The sequence below is a fragment of the Ruditapes philippinarum genome, unplaced genomic scaffold (genome assembly GCF_026571515.1).
Source record: "Ruditapes philippinarum isolate M1 unplaced genomic scaffold, ASM2657151v2 ctg196_1_1_1_1, whole genome shotgun sequence".
Taxonomy (NCBI): domain Eukaryota; kingdom Metazoa; phylum Mollusca; class Bivalvia; order Venerida; family Veneridae; genus Ruditapes; species Ruditapes philippinarum.
The window spans coordinates 178970-200422 of NW_026862528.1; the positions used below are offsets into that span (position 1 = coordinate 178970).

Sequence of the window (21453 nt, forward strand, 5' to 3'; positions counted from 1 at the left end):
ATATGGTAGGATATGCAAGAAAAAATATCTGGCACGTGTTTGCGGTTCAGATCAGAATATCCGTCCCTCCGGTACCCGCACATGGCCCCTTCTGAACGGATATTCCGAACCGAACCGCAACATATGACATATATCATTAGTTAAATATACTGAAGAAATTGAGACAAATACAAGATAAGAGTTTAAAATTTCTGATCTGAAGACGTTTATTGATACATGATTAAAGCATATGAGCTGCGTCATGACAAAACCAACATAATGGGTTTGAGACCAGCATGGATCCAGACCAGCCTGCTCATCCGCGCAGTCTGATCAGGATCCATGCTGTTCGCTATCAGTTTTGCTACTTGTTATAGGGTTGGTAAGCGAACAGCATGGATCGTGATCAGACTGCGCGGATGCACAGGCTGGTCCGGATCCATGCTGGTTGCAATCACATTATGTTGGTTTTGTCGTGATGCGGCTCATATGATGAAATTCCAAACGACAAAAACATGAATAAACAAAATTAAAATGACTGTCAAGTACAAAGTTATTAATATTAAACATATTAACTTATTTTACTTTTTTATCACCGGTCGAAGTTTTGTTCAGTACAGGAGCAATGACATTTATGTTGATATTAATACTTTTTTGACAGACGACAAATAATAAAGAAAATTAAAACGCAAACAATTATTAGATAAATATCAATAATAAAAGATATTCCAAAAAATTGCAAATACAATATAGCCGAGGTATGCTGCAAGTGCTATCCACCACAAATAATGTTCATGAAGCTTCTGTTCAAAGTTTTTTAACACAACCAGTCCAATTGTAAGGCCAGCAAGCGCTCCCATGATATGAGCAGTGTATCCTACAGGAGGTGCGCCAGACGCTTTCCTTGTGTACCTGTCCCATACAGCAAACCCCACATCGGCGCTTGCTAAAATAATTAATACATAACATTAATAATACTTAATATAAATCAAATCAAATTCATTTAATAACATGTACATTCAATAAGTTAAAGCTATTTAAAATATAAATATATTGAAAATAATCAAATGGTGGCCACTTTTCAAAAGTAACTTGGTTTCTTAGTAAATGTTTAGTGTTACTGACCGTCGTACCATAGATACAATGAGAAAATATGAACATATTCGAAGTGAAAATGATATCGATTTTGGGAACCATAGATTATGGGAACCATAGATTCGTATGTAATGCCAATTTTTCAATTATAACCCAGACGGTTATATAAATCTTTTGTCCGCAAAATGTTTAGATCATAATAATAATTCTGATATAATAATTGAGAGTTATACTCAACCTTTGCAGCCGATGCCATTTAAAGATAATATTTTCTCCGAGAATCATGTGAAAATCTAAACAGATAACTCAGTAAGTAAATTGGTAAGGTAGAAATAATTTTACTGGTTTTACATTTGCCTTTGCCACACGTGTAAAAGCCAGACAAGCTTGCACATACGTGAAGTCCGACCCAGATTCTATACCATTGATAAGTTTTGTATTTGATATTACGTGAAAAAATCCCTCAGTCATTTAATGTACTATTCCTAGTTAAAGCTGTGCAAATCCATCATGCAAATTTAGTAGGTTAAGGGTTAATAAGATACGAGATATGAGGAAAAAAAATGAAATCCGGTACCTATTGTGAAAATTGCTGCCAATTTAAGGATCCCTAGTTCCATGTTGGTGTAATTCTGAAAATAGAGCATAAAGACTGAAGAAAGCAAAGAAAAAGAATGAGACACATAAACATTACATTTCTAGCAAGACATTCGTATTTTAAGACAAGCATGATGATAACATATTTTAACGTTAATTTACCATATGCCAGAAGCACATTGAACATGTCAAATCGTTTTTAAGAATTTTGCCCTCAAGGTAATTCTTTTATTAAACTTTTAGAAACAATTATTCAATTCTTTCAAGTAATGCATATTGTGTACAATATTGTTTTCATGAAGTATAACAAATGTTTAGATAATTAATCATTTTAGAAAGTTTATTAAGGCTGGCAATGCAACCAGTTACGTATGTCAAAAATCTTATCATCGTATTTCAAAATATTAATTCTGAAACAGTTTCTTCTTTGTATTATACGTAAACGTTTTCTCATGAAAATGAGTTTTATTACAAATTGATTTTTCAATAAAACAAAGTAAAATATAATTTTTCATCCAATGTTTCCACATTCTAGTTTCATAAAGTGACTTTTTTACTCCTAGGTTCAATCGATGAGGCAAATTTTAATATTAGAGTTTGAATTAGTTGTGGAATAATGTATCAAGGTCAAATGATTTCAAGCTTACAAGCACAATGTTGGCAAGGTGTCCAGCAAGTAGAGCATAAACGCCACCGGAAGCTCCTACAAGCACAGCGTTCATGTCAAATATTGAAGTGCCCAATGAACCTGTAGCATAAAAAATAATACTTGAACATTACAAATATGAATATTTAAGTATTTGAAAGACTGTCTAGTTACAGAGTCATGCTCAGTGTGACAAAACGTTTCACTGATTTTACTCATGTGTCGCTCTATTTGTGGTTAAAATAATGCATAGACCGGCACCGAAGAACTTTCTCCACACGTAAAGCTGGAAAGTCGTCATATACACCTAAATCACAACTTAAATGTAGACACATAGCATATTTTAGAGATATATGTGATACAAATATATTCTATATAATAAATATTCTTATTGAACAGAAACATATATGCTGTCAGAAAGAAAAACTTTTTTACATGTTGTACGATAAAAGGGAACATTTAGATATAAGTTACAAGCATAATTATATTATTATATCGCTATGTGCTATCACCGGTACATAAATATCTCAACGTTTACTGAAAACATTCACTTATTCTGTTTATTCTGCAGGGAATAACTTATTCTTTAACTTCTAAACATTTGAATTTTCCATCTTTCTACAGACCAGCATATTTTTCCAATATAAGTAAAATGTTTTGTTTTCTAATACTACAAACTAAATCAAATATGGTTCCATAACTGAATGCCTATGTCAACATTTTCATTGTCTCATCTATCTACTGCAAACATTTTGTTAATCAATCATTCTTACTTGAGATTTATTGCTTTCAACATATCTATAATAAGTCTCATATATTGTATTACAAAACTTCAAAGGTCTGTGGCAATAGTGAATGTATTTCCCAAAAGATTTCGCTATATCATTCAGGTATTGTACAAACACATTTATCTATTTCCAGCAACTCTGCTGTTGTGAATTACGGCATCCTTTGATTTTCGTCTCATTAGAATTGATATATCTTTACACGGTTATGAAAAATAGATGTTTTGTATTGTCGCAATAGTGATAACATGCTATACAAAATGTATGACATGCCTGAGTTTGAATAAAACACATATTTCATATGTTTTTCAAAACAAAACAATCTTGTATATGAAATCTATGAAAAATAAAGTAGAGTGAAGTTGAACACTTAACAGAGACTGAAAATTTGCATAATAAAATAGAGATGGAGAACGTAACCAGAATACTCGTCGTTTGTATTGTAGCATTTAGCTGTCGCACGAATTCTTTTGAATGTATAAATGTGTAACGGGGGTTGACTTTAAAAAAACAATTGAAATTATTGAATGTGATCTTGTGCCATTGTTTTGAGCAACTTTGAGTGTGGAATAAAATAGCATAAACTAAAGTTTTGTTTTTAAGTCGGCAGGGTTCAACACAATAAAATATGAGATTATACAAGCTTTTATGACCTACTGCGTATAGCATCATCGAATCGACAAGCACACGTAATAAATGTAACGCAAATATGATAATGAGCAACCTCAGGATGCCGAAAACTACTTACTTAAAACGTTGGCTTTTGAAACGGTTACAATATCAAAATACCTAACTGATCAAATTGTATTTTACAGTTTGGCAAACAATGCAACTGCACAGTTTAAAATATGCATCCTTCGAGAATAATTTAACGTTTAAATGTTGAATTTTGCTTAAGCCGGTGCTACGGGGCGTGGACAGTAGCTTGCAATTTCCACTACCGTCCATGAACAAACTCTATCAAACCGAGTCTGCAACATTTCCAATTTCGTTTTGCTCTATTTTTTACCAACATGTCGCTTTAGAACAAAAAAAAGTATTTGATTATTAATCCTAGTCAAATATTGTTGATGTAAAATTTCTTACCAGCTAAAACACCAGCAAAATAAACAACAGCGATGCGGCATGATCCATGAATCATCTCCAATGGAACACCAACGACAATTTGTACAAGCATGTTGAAAAACAGATGAACCCAACTGAAACAAAAAAAGAAAATCCTATTTTTATTGACAAAGCATGTTGAGAAAAAGATGAATCAAAGCAGAACAAAGAAGCAACAACTTGCATCTTCTCTCAAAGTTGTTGGGCAAAAAATAAAAATTAAAACACCACCAATTGCAACCATAGTACTGAAAGAGCACAGTCGTGCTAGTTTAAGAAATATTGCAGGTCAAATAATCACCTATGAACAGACTAAATTGAAATCTATCTTCTATTCCATGTTTAATGTTGAATACTGCTTAACTCGGTGCTAGAGGCGTAGACGGTAACTTGCACTTTCAATTACCGTCCATGAACAGGCTTCCTCAAACCGAGCGTGCAACGTTTCCAGTTTTGTCGGGGTTTTTTATTTGTTTGGGTCGTCAGACCAAACAAATAATGGTAGCGAAATTTCAGAGTCTAATGTTGTTAATTGCAAATGCCGAAAGTAGTCCACTTTTTTGGAGCGGTTACTTCCCTTTTGTATGTACACTAAGGCCGAAAAATTCAGGGGAGATCACTGCGTAAAGATGGTCAAAGACAGGCGCATCAATTTTCAAGCAAAGTAATTCCCGAATGGTCAAAGATTTCTAATATTGTTGTATTGTATTTTCTGATCGAAAATAACTAAATACAAAGCGGACATTCAATCTCTGACACAGAAGTTTACTACAAACCTAACAACAAGTAGTTCTCAAAACAGCTAAAAACTAGCGATTTAAAAGAAAGAAATATTTTATTTTGTTACAAGTATCCAACAAATTACAACGCATTTAAAGTTAAACAATAGCGTTGGCTTATAGAATTGTCAATAAATGCACAATCACAAATTACGCGGATGAATATGATTTTATCAATGAAAATACTATTTTTAGCCATGTTGATTACCGAATACTACACAAACCGAGTAGTGAAATATATAGATTCTACATGCCGGACCGTTTGGGCGAGAGGATTTTTGCTAAAATATTTACTTCAATTATAAACAACAGGTTTACCCTGAACAAAATACCACGAAATTAATAAGGATTACAAACCCGAACTGCAATGGAAGTTCTAAATTTAGAATGACTTGATATTATTCAGACACACTGTTTATAACTTTTCCGTGGTACAGTGGTAACGCGCTCGCCTCGTGAGTGAGAGGTCTCGAGTTCGTATCCCAGTCGAGGAAACTTTTTTTTTTGTTAAATTCTTTTTTTTAAGTGTTTTTGTTAAGGAAGTAGCCATGATATACAAAGATAAAGTGTGGCTGTCGTAAAAAAAAGAACATAAATGATTTTTTGATGCAACACTAGTTATGCAGAATTCCGTATGTATCAAACTCTGGTGCCTTACGAAAGGAATTATAATACATAAAAATAAACTTATTCAGGAAAATGCATACAGATATACAGTACGATTTAGATTGCAAAGATCAGAAAATACCACAGAACTTGCAGCCGTTTGATTCTTTATAAATATACATGCTTATAGTAAGCTCCAGGATTATTTACATCTGTGTTAAACAACAGTTAAAGTCGTTACAAGCCCTAATTTAGAATAATATGGTTTTATTCAGGCCGTTCACATATAAATTCACCGTGGCTGAAGGGTTTTCGGGCTCGCTTAGGAAGCGAGAGGTCTGGAGTTCAAATCCCAGTAAAGGTTACTAATTTTTTTAAATTGTTAAAGTCAAATAAACATTGGATTGAATATCAGTGTTGCAATTAGTCTAATAGCCAATTTACTACAATAAAAACGCTGGAAAGCATTGGTGGCACTAAACATATAATCTCACAACCTGCACCTTTCTTACATTCTGAGACCCAAACAAATTCAGCGCCTTCTGTGCTTTGATTATCATTCTTTCTGGATTTCTTTATTTCTCTCTCTTTTACAGGCAAGTCTCGTTTACTTTCCCAATGTAACAAATACTCGTGTTTATTTCATGTTTTCACTCAAGGATCTCCACCTATTAGACTGTTTGAAAATATATTTATATGAAATGTTAATTGTTAAATAATAAAAGATTAGTTCAAAGTCACTCGGCACGTATATGGACCTTTAGTGAAATGGTCGCTAAGGTCAAATATTGTCTTTGTACTGTGTGTTCGAATCCCGCGACCAGAGACTTTGAATTTAGGAATTGAACTTTACTTTCTCCATTATTATAAACATAACCTTTTTCATGTAATTTACATACCCAAGGATACAAAAACTAAAAGATACATACCCTGCATGTATAAACATGTACAAAACAAATCGCCAGATTTCGATCCTCCGGTCCGGCCGGTAAATGAAGAAGCTTGTTACTGGTAATGGACCATTGATTGTTATTTTACCACTGTCCATAGAGTGGTACAGAAAACATCCCACCTAAAATATATCTGATATATAAAATCCACATTCATAATTGTCTATATTAATTGAATACCTAATTGAATACCTAATTGAATACCTAATTGAATACCAAATTGAATACCTAAAATCAACAAATACGCTATTATATATATTTTCCTTTTAAATTTTATATCATATCTGTTTATGTATCTGCAACAAGAAAAATGTTATAAGATATCTGTGCTAATGTAGCTCGACATAAAATATTTAAAAAAAAACCCAACTTGTTAGCCTTTCTTCGGAATACTTTAACAAATTTAATCTTTGATATTGTACATCAATTACTAAGAATATGAGTACACAAATACCTCAACAAATGTAATGATAGGCACAAACAAAGGCGGGGGACAGCACGCGTAGTTATCTGCATAGTACTGCCGGTCAAGGTCATCTGTCAAAAATTCCCGCGCAATTCGTTTGACCATGACCCTGAATAGTGTGTTTGGCACCGGTTGTTGATTTGGATTATACGGATATTGATAATGATCTATGGGAACCAATGGTACTCTGCCCTCGTTTTCAACAGCCAATCTGAAACTTGATGTTCTTCGATTGCTCATCTGCAATTAAATTTTATTATTTACTATATGTGCATGGATGCATAATACACGTGCGATACAAGCGCGCATTACATATGTTTAAAAATGTTTGTATTAAATGTATATGTATACCGATTAAAGCATATGAATGCCAGTATTTTAGCGTCACGGTACAGTGTCTTTGGTGATGACCGGATGCTAAAGACAAATGATATGACAAGAAATATCACACCTTTTACTATTCCATTAATTAGAATTTTGAACAGTACGTAAAACAAACATGTTTCAAAATGAGTACTTATATGAAAATAAAAATACATATTTATATACAGTAAGAGTCTTCTCCATTTTTTATCAAAACACATTGACATTAAAATGGTTCAAAAATAATGAATGATTTCGTAATTTAATGACCACATTTTTAATGTTACATTTTTCACATATCATTTTTAAATGTTATATTTTAGTTAGCTATTTTTAACCAACTGCAATAACGATATTTTGGAATTTTCAGAACTTCATATAGATCTCTAAATTGCTTAAAGACATTTTCTCGATATTTTGACATTTACGTTTATTTACCGAATAAATTCTAGAAACTTCTTCATGAACCCGTCACTAATTAAAAGGCTAGAACCAGACAAATCTCAGTAACAAATTGATCATGTTAAATGTCAAGTATATTATAGCAAATTCCGTAGGGAAAGTTTAGGCATTAGTCGAAAAATTTGTAACCATAAAGAATTCCGAGTTGACATAAATGTATATCCGTAATTATGTATCGTTCTTAGCGCTACTGTCTGATTCAGTTATTATCTAAACGGGTAAGAGGGGTATTATTATTATTATTATTATCATTATTACTTTTATAATACAGGTACATTTGAAATATATTATTTGATTACTTGCATTAAGCTGTCGCGCATGAATTACTCAGGGTGTAAATGCTCATAATGCCCCATTTCTTATTTATTTATTTAAAAAAAATGGTATTCTGTTACAGTCTATGAAAATGTACTCACTGGCCATACAGCTTATAAAGAGTTTTCTATGGAAGACAAAACATACTTTGTTTGCATTTTGCTACAGTTCTAATATGACAAATTATTTCACATTTAACGCTGCTTAATACACACGGTAAGCATGTTGATATATTATAAATAGCATGTGTGAAAAAAATCGTGCTAATTTCTGAGGTATGATATGCTTTAACAGAAATTTGGTTTTCATATTCATTTTTTAATCTAAATAACGCACATATTTATGAAAGCAAATGTTAATAAAAGCAGACCGAAAATAGAATAAATCGAAAAACTAATACTATTTAAACACGTTGTATCTATTAAATCATTTTTTACAACAACAACAACAACAGCAACAACAATGATAATAATAAAAGAGAAATAAAAAAAAGATGATTTATTTAAGAAATGATTTGAATAAATTAATAAAAATATAAATGATAAATAAATAAGTAAAAATCAATACTATTTCTCTTGTTCTGTAATCGATATAACTTTAAAGTTATAAAGTTTTTCTAATACGTACATGTATTATGTAAATAAAAACTTAATAATTCTTGCACGAGCGAAAAAAATATAAGAGATGCCAAAGCGTTTGAAGACACGGAATGTAAAGCTCGCAATATATTACATTGGATGTTTTATAATAGTAAGTTATAGCTATAAGTTCATACTCACAAAACAACAAATCCTGTAAACCGCACTTTTTAATTTGAAAATATAGACTGGAAACTACATTTACGACTCATAAAATGCGAGTTGGTGTTCCGGCTAAATCAAGATCAACATTAAATAATACCTGCGTTCTATTCAAAACAATAATTTGTATGGTAATGATAAATCTTTAATTAATCAACAGCCAGAGTACGGGACTTATTTTTTAACAATCTGATACAAACAATTAAAAAACAAAAATGGAAACGTATGAAAATTTAATCAACGACTCAATAGAGACGTCATTTTACCTTTGGTTTTCACATTCATTTATACGATATGCGTACTATAAAAAGTCATCGTAATAGTAAAATTCATGTATCCCAAAGGTATTTTCGGAGCCAATTCATTATTCATTGAAAAGACACCACTAGGTTATTTGCTTCCTATCAATTGTTTACCAAATGAATAGATTCAATAGCCAATCAAATAATTTCATCACGAGCAAAATGATTAAACCAAAGGAATCGTAACTAAGGAAGCGCGCGCGATAATTGTATCGATATAATTAAATAGAGGTAGCGTGTTTCACATTTCTACAAAAAAACAAAAACAAATATGAAGTATGTTTCGAACATTATATGAGATATCTACTATGCTCTTTTGCTAAAATAATGATTTCAGAAGATATCCAAGATATAATTGATACCAACATCATATCTGAAAGGGATGTTTTGGACATTTTCTCCCTATTTACAAGCTATTACAGCTCTAAGAATATATTAAGAGGTCAGTAAATCAATACAACATTTTCCAGTTCAACAAAAGAATAGATTGTACCGATAAAAACATAATACTCTTGACATTGACTGTCACGTAACATAAATAGAACTTTTTAACATTGAATAAGTTACTCTCTAACAGACAAAAAGTCAGACAGCTCTTAGTCAGATTGCACTACGGTACTACACACATGTTCAGGTTACTCTAATCCAATTTTTGCAATGAGCATATTGGTTAAAACATACTTTATTCGTCACATAAGAACATATATACATACATGGCATTTACAATCAACACAAAAAATGATCATATTCATGAAGTCTTTTGAAGGATTACCATAGAAAGCAATTTGTATTTCAGCCAATGAATTTTTTACAAATACAGTTTTTTTTTTTTTAAATATTCGCCCTAAAGACATGTTTACATTGAATCTTTTCTCGAAAATGTGTTGTGTTCATGTTTAATGTAATAATAGACATTGGACATGGATACATTCTATTTGTCATGGAAATATTCTTTACATGATTAAAAAAAATAAATAAATCCCTGTCTGTGGTTGCATTCATGCAATCTTTCTCTTTCCTATTTTGAACGCGGCGCAAATTAGATATAATTTATATCACTATGATTTTTAATGAGATAGTGCGACTGTCTTATTTATGAACATTGTATGAAATAAACAACAAATCTGCATTAATTTTGCATTGAAATTTTACACTGTCATACATTTTCATTCCTGCAGCAATTGATTCACTCGGGAATAAAGCAAATTTAAATTGATTTCTATATTTGTTAATGTCTGATTGATAGCTAATGTTATATTGTAGATTTTACCCTTGACTTACCGAATTTCTTAAAAAAGACTTGCCTAGGTTCAATTTGTGTGACTTTTATGAATAAAATTTTGGTGATTACAGGAAGAAAAATTTGTATTATTCAGTCAACAGTATATATTCTAGTATCCCTGCAGGCTGGCATGGCTCTATATAATTATTTTTGTACCAGAAGTGTAAGGCTTTGTACCAGATGTGTAAAGGTTAAAGTTGCACTCCCCAGATGACAGAAACGAATTTTAAGAAAAACATTGTTTGGAAAATGTATTAATTATTATTATTATTGACTGTATTAAGGAAAATATGAAAAAAATATTAGTTTTCTCATCAAATGTTTCCAAGTTGCTAATAGAGTAAGATAATTTTTCGCATATTTTGGAATGGAAAGTTATATATATTTCCTATTGATAATGAGTTCCTAAGTATAGGTAAAATTACTTAATTTGTACACTCGACAACCTTTATTTTCAACATTTTCGATCTTTTAATTATAAAAACAACAACAACAATCTGGAGGCGTGCTCTTTTGATGTAAAATCTTAAGTTATGTGATAAACATTTGCCCTATGAAATATCCAGTAGAATTATAAAATGAAACATTGTGCAAGACAGGTATCATTTAGTTTTGAAGTGATATCTGACAGGAAATAAGACGCCAATGTAAGATAAAATAATGAATATTACAAATGCAATGAAAAAAATATAAACGCCTTCAAAAATAAATACATGACAGGAAAAGGTTGTATTATAATAATATTAAGCACACACAATAGAAAGTTACATCTCATATAAAAAAATAAAAGGACAAAGAAGATACACAAAGGAAACTTGTCTATGGAATTGAAATGAACATTTGGCAAATCATATGAAATCTTTTGAAACAAAATTATGAAATCATTCTTTCATAAGACACATTAATTTGTGTTACCAAGATAAATATGTGTAAGTCTTTGGACGGGCAAGAATACAGACAAACATGGCGAAATATTTACAAGTAGTAAAACACGTTTGTATTTCAATTCTTTTTTATCTATACGCGTTTCTAGTACATAAAATCACTTCGACAAAAAAGATGTCCGCATGAGTGAGTTTCATTATAGGTCATCCGTAGAAGATAATTACCTTGAAATACTGTGAGTAGCAAGTCTCATCATTGTTTGTTAAATCGATCAGTCTTAATTTGAAAGAACAAATTGTACTTGTGGTAACCCAAGGGAAATCTTTATGTGGTTATATAGACAGTCCAAATACTGTTACAGCTTTTAGCATTGAACATTTTGATATTGACGATTATTAGAATTGTATTATTAGAATACCACATTAAATATATTAAATCGACTTTCTCATCTTTCAATCTAGACAAAACCATTCGTCAGGTCAGGAAAATTGTCAAATGAGTACTAACTCAATCTTATCTGAAACATCTTATCATTGACTGACTGGATAACGGTTACCCTTACACATATCCCCCCCCCCCATTCTCTTCATAAATAATTGCTCGTTCAGGACAATTTGAATAAAACATTGTTTCCCAACATGGAAATCAAATTTTAAATACGTTGACAGGAAAATAGTTAAGACTGAAATAATTTCAGAGGTTTTTTTCCCGATATTTTACTCAGGGCTTTTCACAGAAGACGTTTATTTTAGAGGAAAGATGAGCTTGCTAATTCTAGTATTTTTCTCGAATTGTTCCTATAGCATATTTATGTCCGTAAGAATGACTTAATTTCATTACTACAGTGTTTTGATTTCTCTTGAAAGAAAACATTGAAATATCACGCAACTGAAAGAGTATGTTTGTGTTCAGCTCAAAAATGTATTTCGCCCCTTTTTGTATTTTAAATAAACAAAAGATAAAATGATTGCAAATAAATTACATAAAGGATGCGCATCATTATATCACTCGGGCTACGCCCTCGTGATATAATTCCTCGCATCCGAACTCCAAACAGCGATGTTATTGAGCGATAAAATCACAGTTTGGTATATATTATTTCTTAAACAACGACAACAACAAATATGAGTGGAATGTTAGCATGAACCAGTGATTGAATTAATGATTAAATGAAAAAAGTTTTTACATTGGATCAGGAATAGGAAGCTCTAGGGAAAGAGCAAATGTAGCAAAACATTGCAGACTCGGGTTTTATTGAGTCTGTTAATAAGATATATTCTATGACTTGGTGTGACATGAGGTCTAAGTAATGTAAAGTGCTACACCTCTCACGACCCTTACAACCGGGTGATAAGCGGTATTCATTCGTCAACATTAAAGTATAACGTTAAAATAAATCGAGAGCACTGATCGTTGTAAGCTCAAATTTCAATGAACAAATGAGAAGATTAATTCCTTAACTCATACTTATATTGAAGACAAAACGTAAAGTCTTGAATTGATTTTGCTCTGGAAGTTTTGTTAAAATGGTATTAAACGAAATGATCCCTCTGATACATGGTTCTCTGATGCATATTCAATGAAATTACATTGAAAATTGATGACTGAATCACAACAAAAATGCATTGAATAATTAAACTATCGGAAACAATGAATTCAATGATATAGTTGTAAAATGTTGAATGCAATCGCTATGATTTTACAATTTTCGAGACTTTGAATAATTCTCAGCGTGGTAATTTGGATCATTCTTAATTACTGAAATCTGTCTGGACAGTCCTTCAATGGAACTAACCAGTGATGAACTTACTAAATATTCAATTCAGTCATGCAAAATACTAGCAATAATTCTACTATGATTTCTTTTCAAATTTGGTAAGAATTTAAATAATGATTTGTGCAGAAAAAAAATAAAACTTAGGGAAATGAAGGACATTATTTCCATGTTTTTACAAGAAAATGATATTTCCCATGACAAAAGCACAAATAATTTCATTGTTAGGAGATAATTATTGGCGTATTAATGTTTTAGTAGGGAGAAGACTTCAGATATAACTTAAAAGCTTTTAATACAAACGCCACCATTGTCTTTTCCCATTACCTCTGATGTGGTAATTTGTACCATTCTTGATAATTAAAAGTTGAAAGTCTTTACACGAAACATTTTAGTGATTAAATTACTTAAACTACCCAATTCAAGTATTGCAAAATACTTATAATTATGCCACTATGAGTGCTTTTTAAATCTGGTTATCATTTGATAATGATTTCTGCAGATAGTTTTATAACTTAAGGACTTGGTGGACAGTCTTCCATTTTTTCACATGGAAATGACTTTTTCCAAATAATGTCGTTCAGGGAGATAACTATTGGATTGTTAATGTTTAAATAGCGAGAGAACATCAGATAAAACTTGAAAGCGTTTAATACCAAGACCACCATTGGTTTTTCCCATTATCTCTGATGTGTCGTGATAAACGATTTGTCTTGATAAACGATATCGACAACAGAAAACAAGGCTCAGTAAAAAATTACAAAACAGTACTTAATATTGAATAAAACCTTGAAATATTGACAGGCTACTGTCGAATGGTTTTGTAAAATAACTATATTATTTGTTATTGTCACAGATACTGGTGCATAAAATGTTATTCTGATCATTAAAAACAAATATAGATATATGCCCAATGAAATATCCAATAAAATTTCAAAATAAAGCATTTTCAGAGGTATCATTCAATATCATAATGATGATATTTAATAGGAAAATGTGAAGCTGAAATAAAAAAGAGTAATAAATCATATCACACATCAATGTACAATGAACAAACGAATATACACTATTTAAACCACGAAAGGGTAAGTATGTATCATAATTATATAAAACAAAGAAAATAAAGGATGTATAATATATGTAACTAAATGAAGGGACAAAAAATATATAATAAAACTTTAGCAAATCATATAAAATCTTCTGACAACAAAATATTGGATTCATTTTTTAAATATACCACTTCTTGTTTCCAGAACTGTGGGTAAGTACAGTAAAAAGAATTTTACATTATTTTAAATTTCAATAAGACACAAATTTATGTCAATTCTTTTACCATACACGTTTCTAGTTCATGTAATTGCTTAGATCAATTTTCGGACCAAAAAAGATGTCCGCATGAGTGAGTTTCATTATAGGTCATCCATAGAAGATAATTACCTTGAAATACTGTGAGTAGCAAGTCTCATCATTGTTAGTTAAATCGATCAGTCTTAATTTGAAAGAACAAATTGTACTTGTGGTAACCCAAGGGAAATCTTTATGTGGTTATATAGACAGTCCAAATACTGTGACAGCTTTTAGCCTTGAACTTTTAAATATTGACGATTATTGGAATTGCATTACAATGTATTAGAATACCACATTAAATATATTAAATAGACTTTCTTATCTTTCAATCTAGACAAAACCATTTGTCAGTTCAGGGAAATTGTCAAATTAGTACTAACTCAATCTTATCTGAAACATTTTATCATTGACTGACTGGATAACGGTTACCCTTACACATATTTCCTCCTTTCTCTTCATAAATAATTGCTCGTTAAGGACAATTTGAATAAAACATTGTTTCCCAACATAGAAATCAAATTTTCATTCGTTGACAGGAAAATAGTTAAGACTGAAATAATTTCAGAGGAGTTTTTCGATAATTTACTCAGGGCTTTTCACAGAAGACGTTAATTTTACAGGAAAGATGAGATTTCTAATTCTGGTATTTTTCTCGAATTGTTCCTATAGCATATTTATGTCCGTAAGGTCTACTTAATTTCATTAATACTGTGTTTTGATTTCTCTTGAAAGAAAACATGGAAATATCACGCAACTGAAAGAATATGTATGTGTTCAGCTCAAAATGTACTTCGCCCCTTTTTGTATTTTAAATAAACAAAAGATAAAATGATTGCAAATAAATTACATTAAGCGATATTTTGTAATAAGTAAAGTCTAATAAAAAGACTTGCAGATCCATATAAAAGTATGTTTTAAGTTTGACGTTTAAAAATTGACGTTTGAAAATACACAACAACGACGACAACAACAAATATGAGTGGAATGTAAGCATGAACCAGTGATGAAAATAATGATTTAATTAAATCGGGTAATAGGCGGCATTCATTCGTCAACATTAAAGTATAACGTTAAAATAACTCGAGAGCACTGATCGTTGTAAGCTCACATTGTAATGAACAGTCATTCAATGGAACTAACCAGTGATGAACTTACTTAATATTCAATTCAGTCATGCAAAATACTAGCAATAATTCTACTATGATTTCTTTTCAAATTTGGTAAGCATTTAAATAATGATTTGTGCAGAAAAAAATAAAACTTAGGGAAATGAAGGACATTATTTCCATGTTTTTACAAGAAAATGATTTTTGTGATTAAATAACTAGAACTACCAAATTCAATTATTCAAAAATTCAAAATACTAATAATTATGCAACTATGAGCGCTTTTCAAATTTGGTAATTATTTGATAATGATTTGTGCAGATAGTTTTATAACTAAAGGAATTGAAGGACAGTCTTCCATTTTTTCACATGAAAATGACATTTTCCAAATAATGTCGTTCGAGGAGATAATTATTGGATTGTTAATGTTTGCATAGCGAGAGAATATCAGATACAACTTGAAAGCTTTAAATACCAAGACCACCATTCTCTTTTCCCATTATATCTGATGTGTCGTGATAAACGATATGTCATGATAAACGATATCGACAACAGAATACGAAAACAATGCTCAGTAAACGATACCAATAGTTTTCAATGTAGTAAAACCATTTAAGTATTGACTGTCTACTGTTGAATGGCTTCGTAAAAAAGCCATATTATTTGTTATTGTCACATATAGAACCTTCTAGTGCACAAAATGTTATGGATTTGATCATTACAAAAGCAAAATACCTAGTATCAGGCATGAAACTTATTATCACGAATTTAAAGTATTTTCTTTAATGCTAAATTAATTGATAAAGACACTAATGAATGCATAAAGCGCTTACAAAATGTACAATGCCATTAAAGGGATGTGAAAACCTTAAAAACCAGCTGGCTTTTTTACAAATTCAACCACTGGGACTGTTAATAACTGAATTTTCAGCCTCAGCTTTTTAAAACATATGACATGTATGTTTGTAATATAATATTATTCATAAAACATGTAAAACTTTGAAAGTATGAAGGAAATATGACAGACTTTATCATTTTATGTGGTCATAAAGACTGTCCAAATATTGTTACAGTATTTAGCGTTGAACTCTATATTGACAATTGTTTAAGCAGGTTTTTTTTAATCTGAACAAAATTCGTCAGGTAAGGACAATTTTCGAATGAGTACTAACAGAATCTTATTATGGACTGACTGGATAAAGGTTACCCTCACATATATTTCCTATTCATTTCATGAAGAATTGATCTTTCAGGACTATTTGTATAAAGCATTGTTTCCCAACAAGTTTTTTTCGATATTTAACTCAGGGCTTTTTACAGAAGACGTTAATTTTAGAGGAAAGATGAGCTTGCTTATTCTAGTATTTTTCTCCAATCGTTCCTAAAGCATTTTATGTCCATAAAAATTACTTTAGTTCATTACTACAGGGTTTTTGATTTCTCTTAAAAGAAAACATGAAGACATCACGCCATTGAATGCTTTATGTTAAGTTCAAAATATACTTATAAATAATCAAAGAATGATATCTGAAAGATAAGATTTAAAAATCACTTAAATTGTAAATTGTGTCTTATAAACAGTCTTATAGAAGCATATAAAAGTCTATTTTTAATTTGACGTTTAAAGATTGACGTTCAACAACAACAACAATGAATGAAATTTGAGCATGAAACGGTGATACAAATAATGATTTACTAAATTACTTTTTACATTGATTCTGAAAAGGGAAGATCGCGGGAAAGAGCAAATGCAACAAAAACAAAAGTTGAAGAATGCAGACTCGGGTTTTATTGAGACTGTTCATGAGAGATAATCTAAGACTTGGTTGAATCATTTGTGTTACAAACGCTGGCATGAAGTCTTAGTAATATAAAGTGCTACACCTCTCACGTCCCTTACAACCGGAGATAAGCGATACTCAATCATCAACACTAATGTAAAATAACGTTAAATTAAAGCATTGATTGTTGTACGCTCAAATTGTAATGAACAAATCAGAAGTTGAATTCGTTGATTCCTTAACTCATTCTAATGTTGAAGACAAAACGTACAGCCTTGTATTGATTTTGCTTGAGGTGTTTTTGCTAATAATGGCATACAACGAAATGATCCCAGATACATTGCACTCCGATGAATATTCAATAAAATTTCATTGAATGATTGATGATTTAATCACAACAAAAATTATTTCATATTTCAACTATATGCTACCATGAATTCAATGGTATAGTTGTTAAATGTTGAATGCAATCGCTCTGATTTTACAATGTTTGAGACTTTAAACAAATATCTTGGTGGTAAATTGGATTATTATCAATTATTAAAAGCCTGAAAGTCCTAAAATGGAACTAACCAGTAATAAATAGAGGATATTTGTTTAGTTCAGTGTAAAATCGGAATGTATTTCACCGAGTGAGCACCAAAAGGTATATTTCACGAGTGGCGCAGCACGAGTGAAATATGAACTTTTGGTGTTCACAAGGTGAAATATATTTCGATCTTACACTAAACTAAACAAATTTTCTTTTTATTATATGCAAAAAGACATTTTAACCTAGTACTAAATGGAAAGGGCGTCAAATAATAATACAACGTGACGTCATTTACGACGTCACGTCATTAAGTTGGTTTCCAGTACTGTGAACGCTTGTATTTCACTGAAACAACGTAACGGGCTCAAATGTTCAAAACTGTGAAATTATCAAATTGATAATTTCACTGTTTAAAACAGTGAAATTATCAGTTTTTATTTCACTGATATATTTCTATAAACCACCGAAAAACATGTAATAAAATTACTTAATACCCATACCAAGTAATGCAAAATACTTGATATAATGCTATTATGATTTCTTTTCAATTTATTTATGATTTAAAGACAATTTTTAAAACTAAAATAAGAGGACATCCTCCCAATGTTTTCACAAATGACATCGCCAAAGACAAAATCAAAATTAATGTCGTTCTAAAGAGATAATTATAGGGTTGTTAATGTTTTACTAGCGAGAGGACACCAGATACAACTTGAAAGCTTTTAATACCAACACAACCATTATCTGTTGCCATTATATCTGATATGTTGTGATAAACGATATGTCCTGATAAACGATATCGACAACAAAATACGAAAAACCAATGCTCTGTGAAAAATTTCAACAGAACTCATTGTAGTAAAACCTTTAAAGTATTGACAGGCTACTGTTAAATGGCTTCATTTATGCATTCTTTTTTTTTAAATAGATATATGCTTTGTCGTTGTCACAGATACTGATGCACAAAAAGATTATTCTGATCAAAACAAAAGCAAAGTACCTAGTATACATATTAAACATTTATATCAGGCTTGAATCTTTCCTTCATGATTTTTTAGAAAATCTTTATGTTAAATTAATTGACAAAGGCACTTATGTCTGTATAAAGAGCTCATATAATGTACAATACCATTAAATTGATGTGAAAACCTTAAAAAAAACTAGCTTTTACTATTGGGCTGTTAATAATTGAATTTCCAGTCTAAGCTTTTAAAAACATATACATGTAATATGTTTATTTGTAAAATGAATATTATTCATAAAACATGTAAAACTTTAAATGTATGAAAGAAAATATGACATACTTTCTCATTTTTCTCACCAAACTTCTACATCTTTACTAACTTCAAAGAAAAGAAAATTCTGCATATTTTTGAAAGTCACGGGCTTTTTCTATGTGAAGAAAGTGCTTAAGTCTGGGTTAAATTACTTATATAATTTGTTCACTGCAAAATCTTTTGTTGCCAACATTTTTGACGTTTTCATTATAAATAGAACAACAATCTGAAGGCGTGCTGCTTTTATGGAAAACCTCGTGATATGTTATAAATATATGCCCAATAAGATAACCAATCTAAATTCATAATAAAGCATTCTCAGAGGTATTATCAAATATTAAGATGATTATATTTTATAGAAAATTTGAAGCTAAAATAAAAAAAATATTTCACAAATACAATGAACAAAAGAGTATACGCAATTTAAACCACGAAATGATAAGTTTGTATCATAATTATATAAAACAAAGAAAAAGAAAAGATGCATACTATATACCTAAATGAAGGGACAAACAAAAAGAAAAGCAAATCGCAACAAGTTACTATGGAACCAAAATAAAACATTTGGCAAATTTATATGTCAATTCTATTATTTATATATATTTCTAGGTCATGTAATTACTTAGATCAATTTTCGGACCAAAAAGATTTCTGCTTGAGTGCGCTTCATTATCGGTCATCCATAGAAGATAATTACCTTGGAATCTTGTGATTAGTAAGTCACATCATTGTCTGTTAAATCGATTATTCTTAATTGTGGTAGCCCAAGGGAAATCTTTTTTCCGGTTAAGTTGACTGTCCGTCCGAATACTGTTACAGTATTCTGTTACAGTATTAAGCCTTGAACTATCCATTGACGCTTATTGAAGCAAGTTTGCAAGCATTATTATATATTAACCCTTGTTACGCTGAAAGTTTTAAATGGACTTGCTCGTCTTTTTAAATCTGGACAAAAAGAATGAGAAGAAAGATCAACTAAGTAAGGCGTCGTTCGCAGAACGCCAAAACCAAAACCATTAATTCCTTTTAAGGGAAATTTTCAAATTTCACGGAGTCTGAATCTTATCATGGTATGATTGGATGAAGGTTATCATCACACTTGAAAAGAAATCCGCCGAGGTTTATTTTTACATGAAGGAACAGGAAATAAATTTTCGAGAATTCTGTACCATTACATGAAAATCTAGACCCATAACTTGTGTGCAAATTTCAGCTCATGTCCTGAATAATAATTTATTTCATTGCGCAAAATGACGAAAAACTGAAAAGCGTTACACTTACACCAGATAAAAAATTGTGCATAACATAACTGAGTTTATTTCTTTATTATTTTTTGCAGATTGTCCAATGTTAAGTGCACTGATTTCAACTTTTATGTTTTTAGACTTTTGACCTCTGTGTGTAATGCTCAATTTCCCGTCATGAATATCAATTTAAATCTGAATTTGAGCCGCGTCACGACAAAACCAGCATAATGGGTTTGCGACCAGCATGGATCCAGACCAGCCTGCGCATCCGCGCAGTCTGATCAGGATCCATGCTGTTCGCTTACAAACCCTATAGCAGGTAGAGAAACTGATAGCGAACAGCATGGATCCTGATCAGACTGCGCGGATGCTCATTTACTCGTTTAGGTCAATTTGCATTATCCATGGTTTTCCGATATGGATGCCAAAATTTTGGAACTGCTGACAGGAAAATAGTTACGAAGAGATTTTTTACGATGTTTTATCCAGTGCATTCAAAGACGTTCATTTCAGAAGAGAGACGGTAAAAAGAAAAAAGAAAAAGAAATGAGCATGGTTATTCTTGTATTTTTCTCGAAATGAACTTAGAGTGATATTTTAGAGTTTTTTTATGTCTATAAGAACGACTTAATTTCATAACTGAAGTGTTTTGCATTCTCTTGAAAGAAAAGATAAAAAATATTGCACCACTGAAAGAGTAAAATAAACAAATCAATTACATCTATGGATGGACTGTGACATAAAACAGTTATCAGAATAAATGATTTACAGAAATACTTTATATGAATTTCTTGAAAACCACAAACTCCGTTTAATTGGGTCAGTTCATAAGAGATAATCTAGGATTTGATGCAGCCGGTTGTAACTATTTCTTTATGCCATATGAGAAGCAATCTCTCGCACCAAGTCTTAGTAATTTTAAGCACAACATCTCTCACATCCTTTATAGCCGTGAAATAAGCAGTTTACAATC

General features: G+C 31.0%; 1 protein-coding gene across 1 annotated transcript in view; it reads right to left on the minus strand.

Annotated features, from left to right (window-relative positions):
* Positions 1-198: 198 nt before the first annotated feature.
* Positions 199-21453, minus strand: part of LOC132719372 (rhomboid-related protein 2-like) — a 28771-nt gene continuing 7516 nt past the window's right edge. Inside the window, exons 4-9 of the mRNA XM_060703137.1 lie at positions 6996-7247; positions 6521-6663; positions 4189-4301; positions 2319-2419; positions 1652-1706; positions 199-925 (exon numbers count right to left, since the gene is read on the minus strand). Coding sequence (XP_060559120.1) covers positions 690-925; positions 1652-1706; positions 2319-2419; positions 4189-4301; positions 6521-6663; positions 6996-7247 — 900 coding nt within the window. The 3' untranslated portion in view covers positions 199-689. The remainder of the gene's footprint in view (positions 926-1651; positions 1707-2318; positions 2420-4188; positions 4302-6520; positions 6664-6995; positions 7248-21453) is intronic.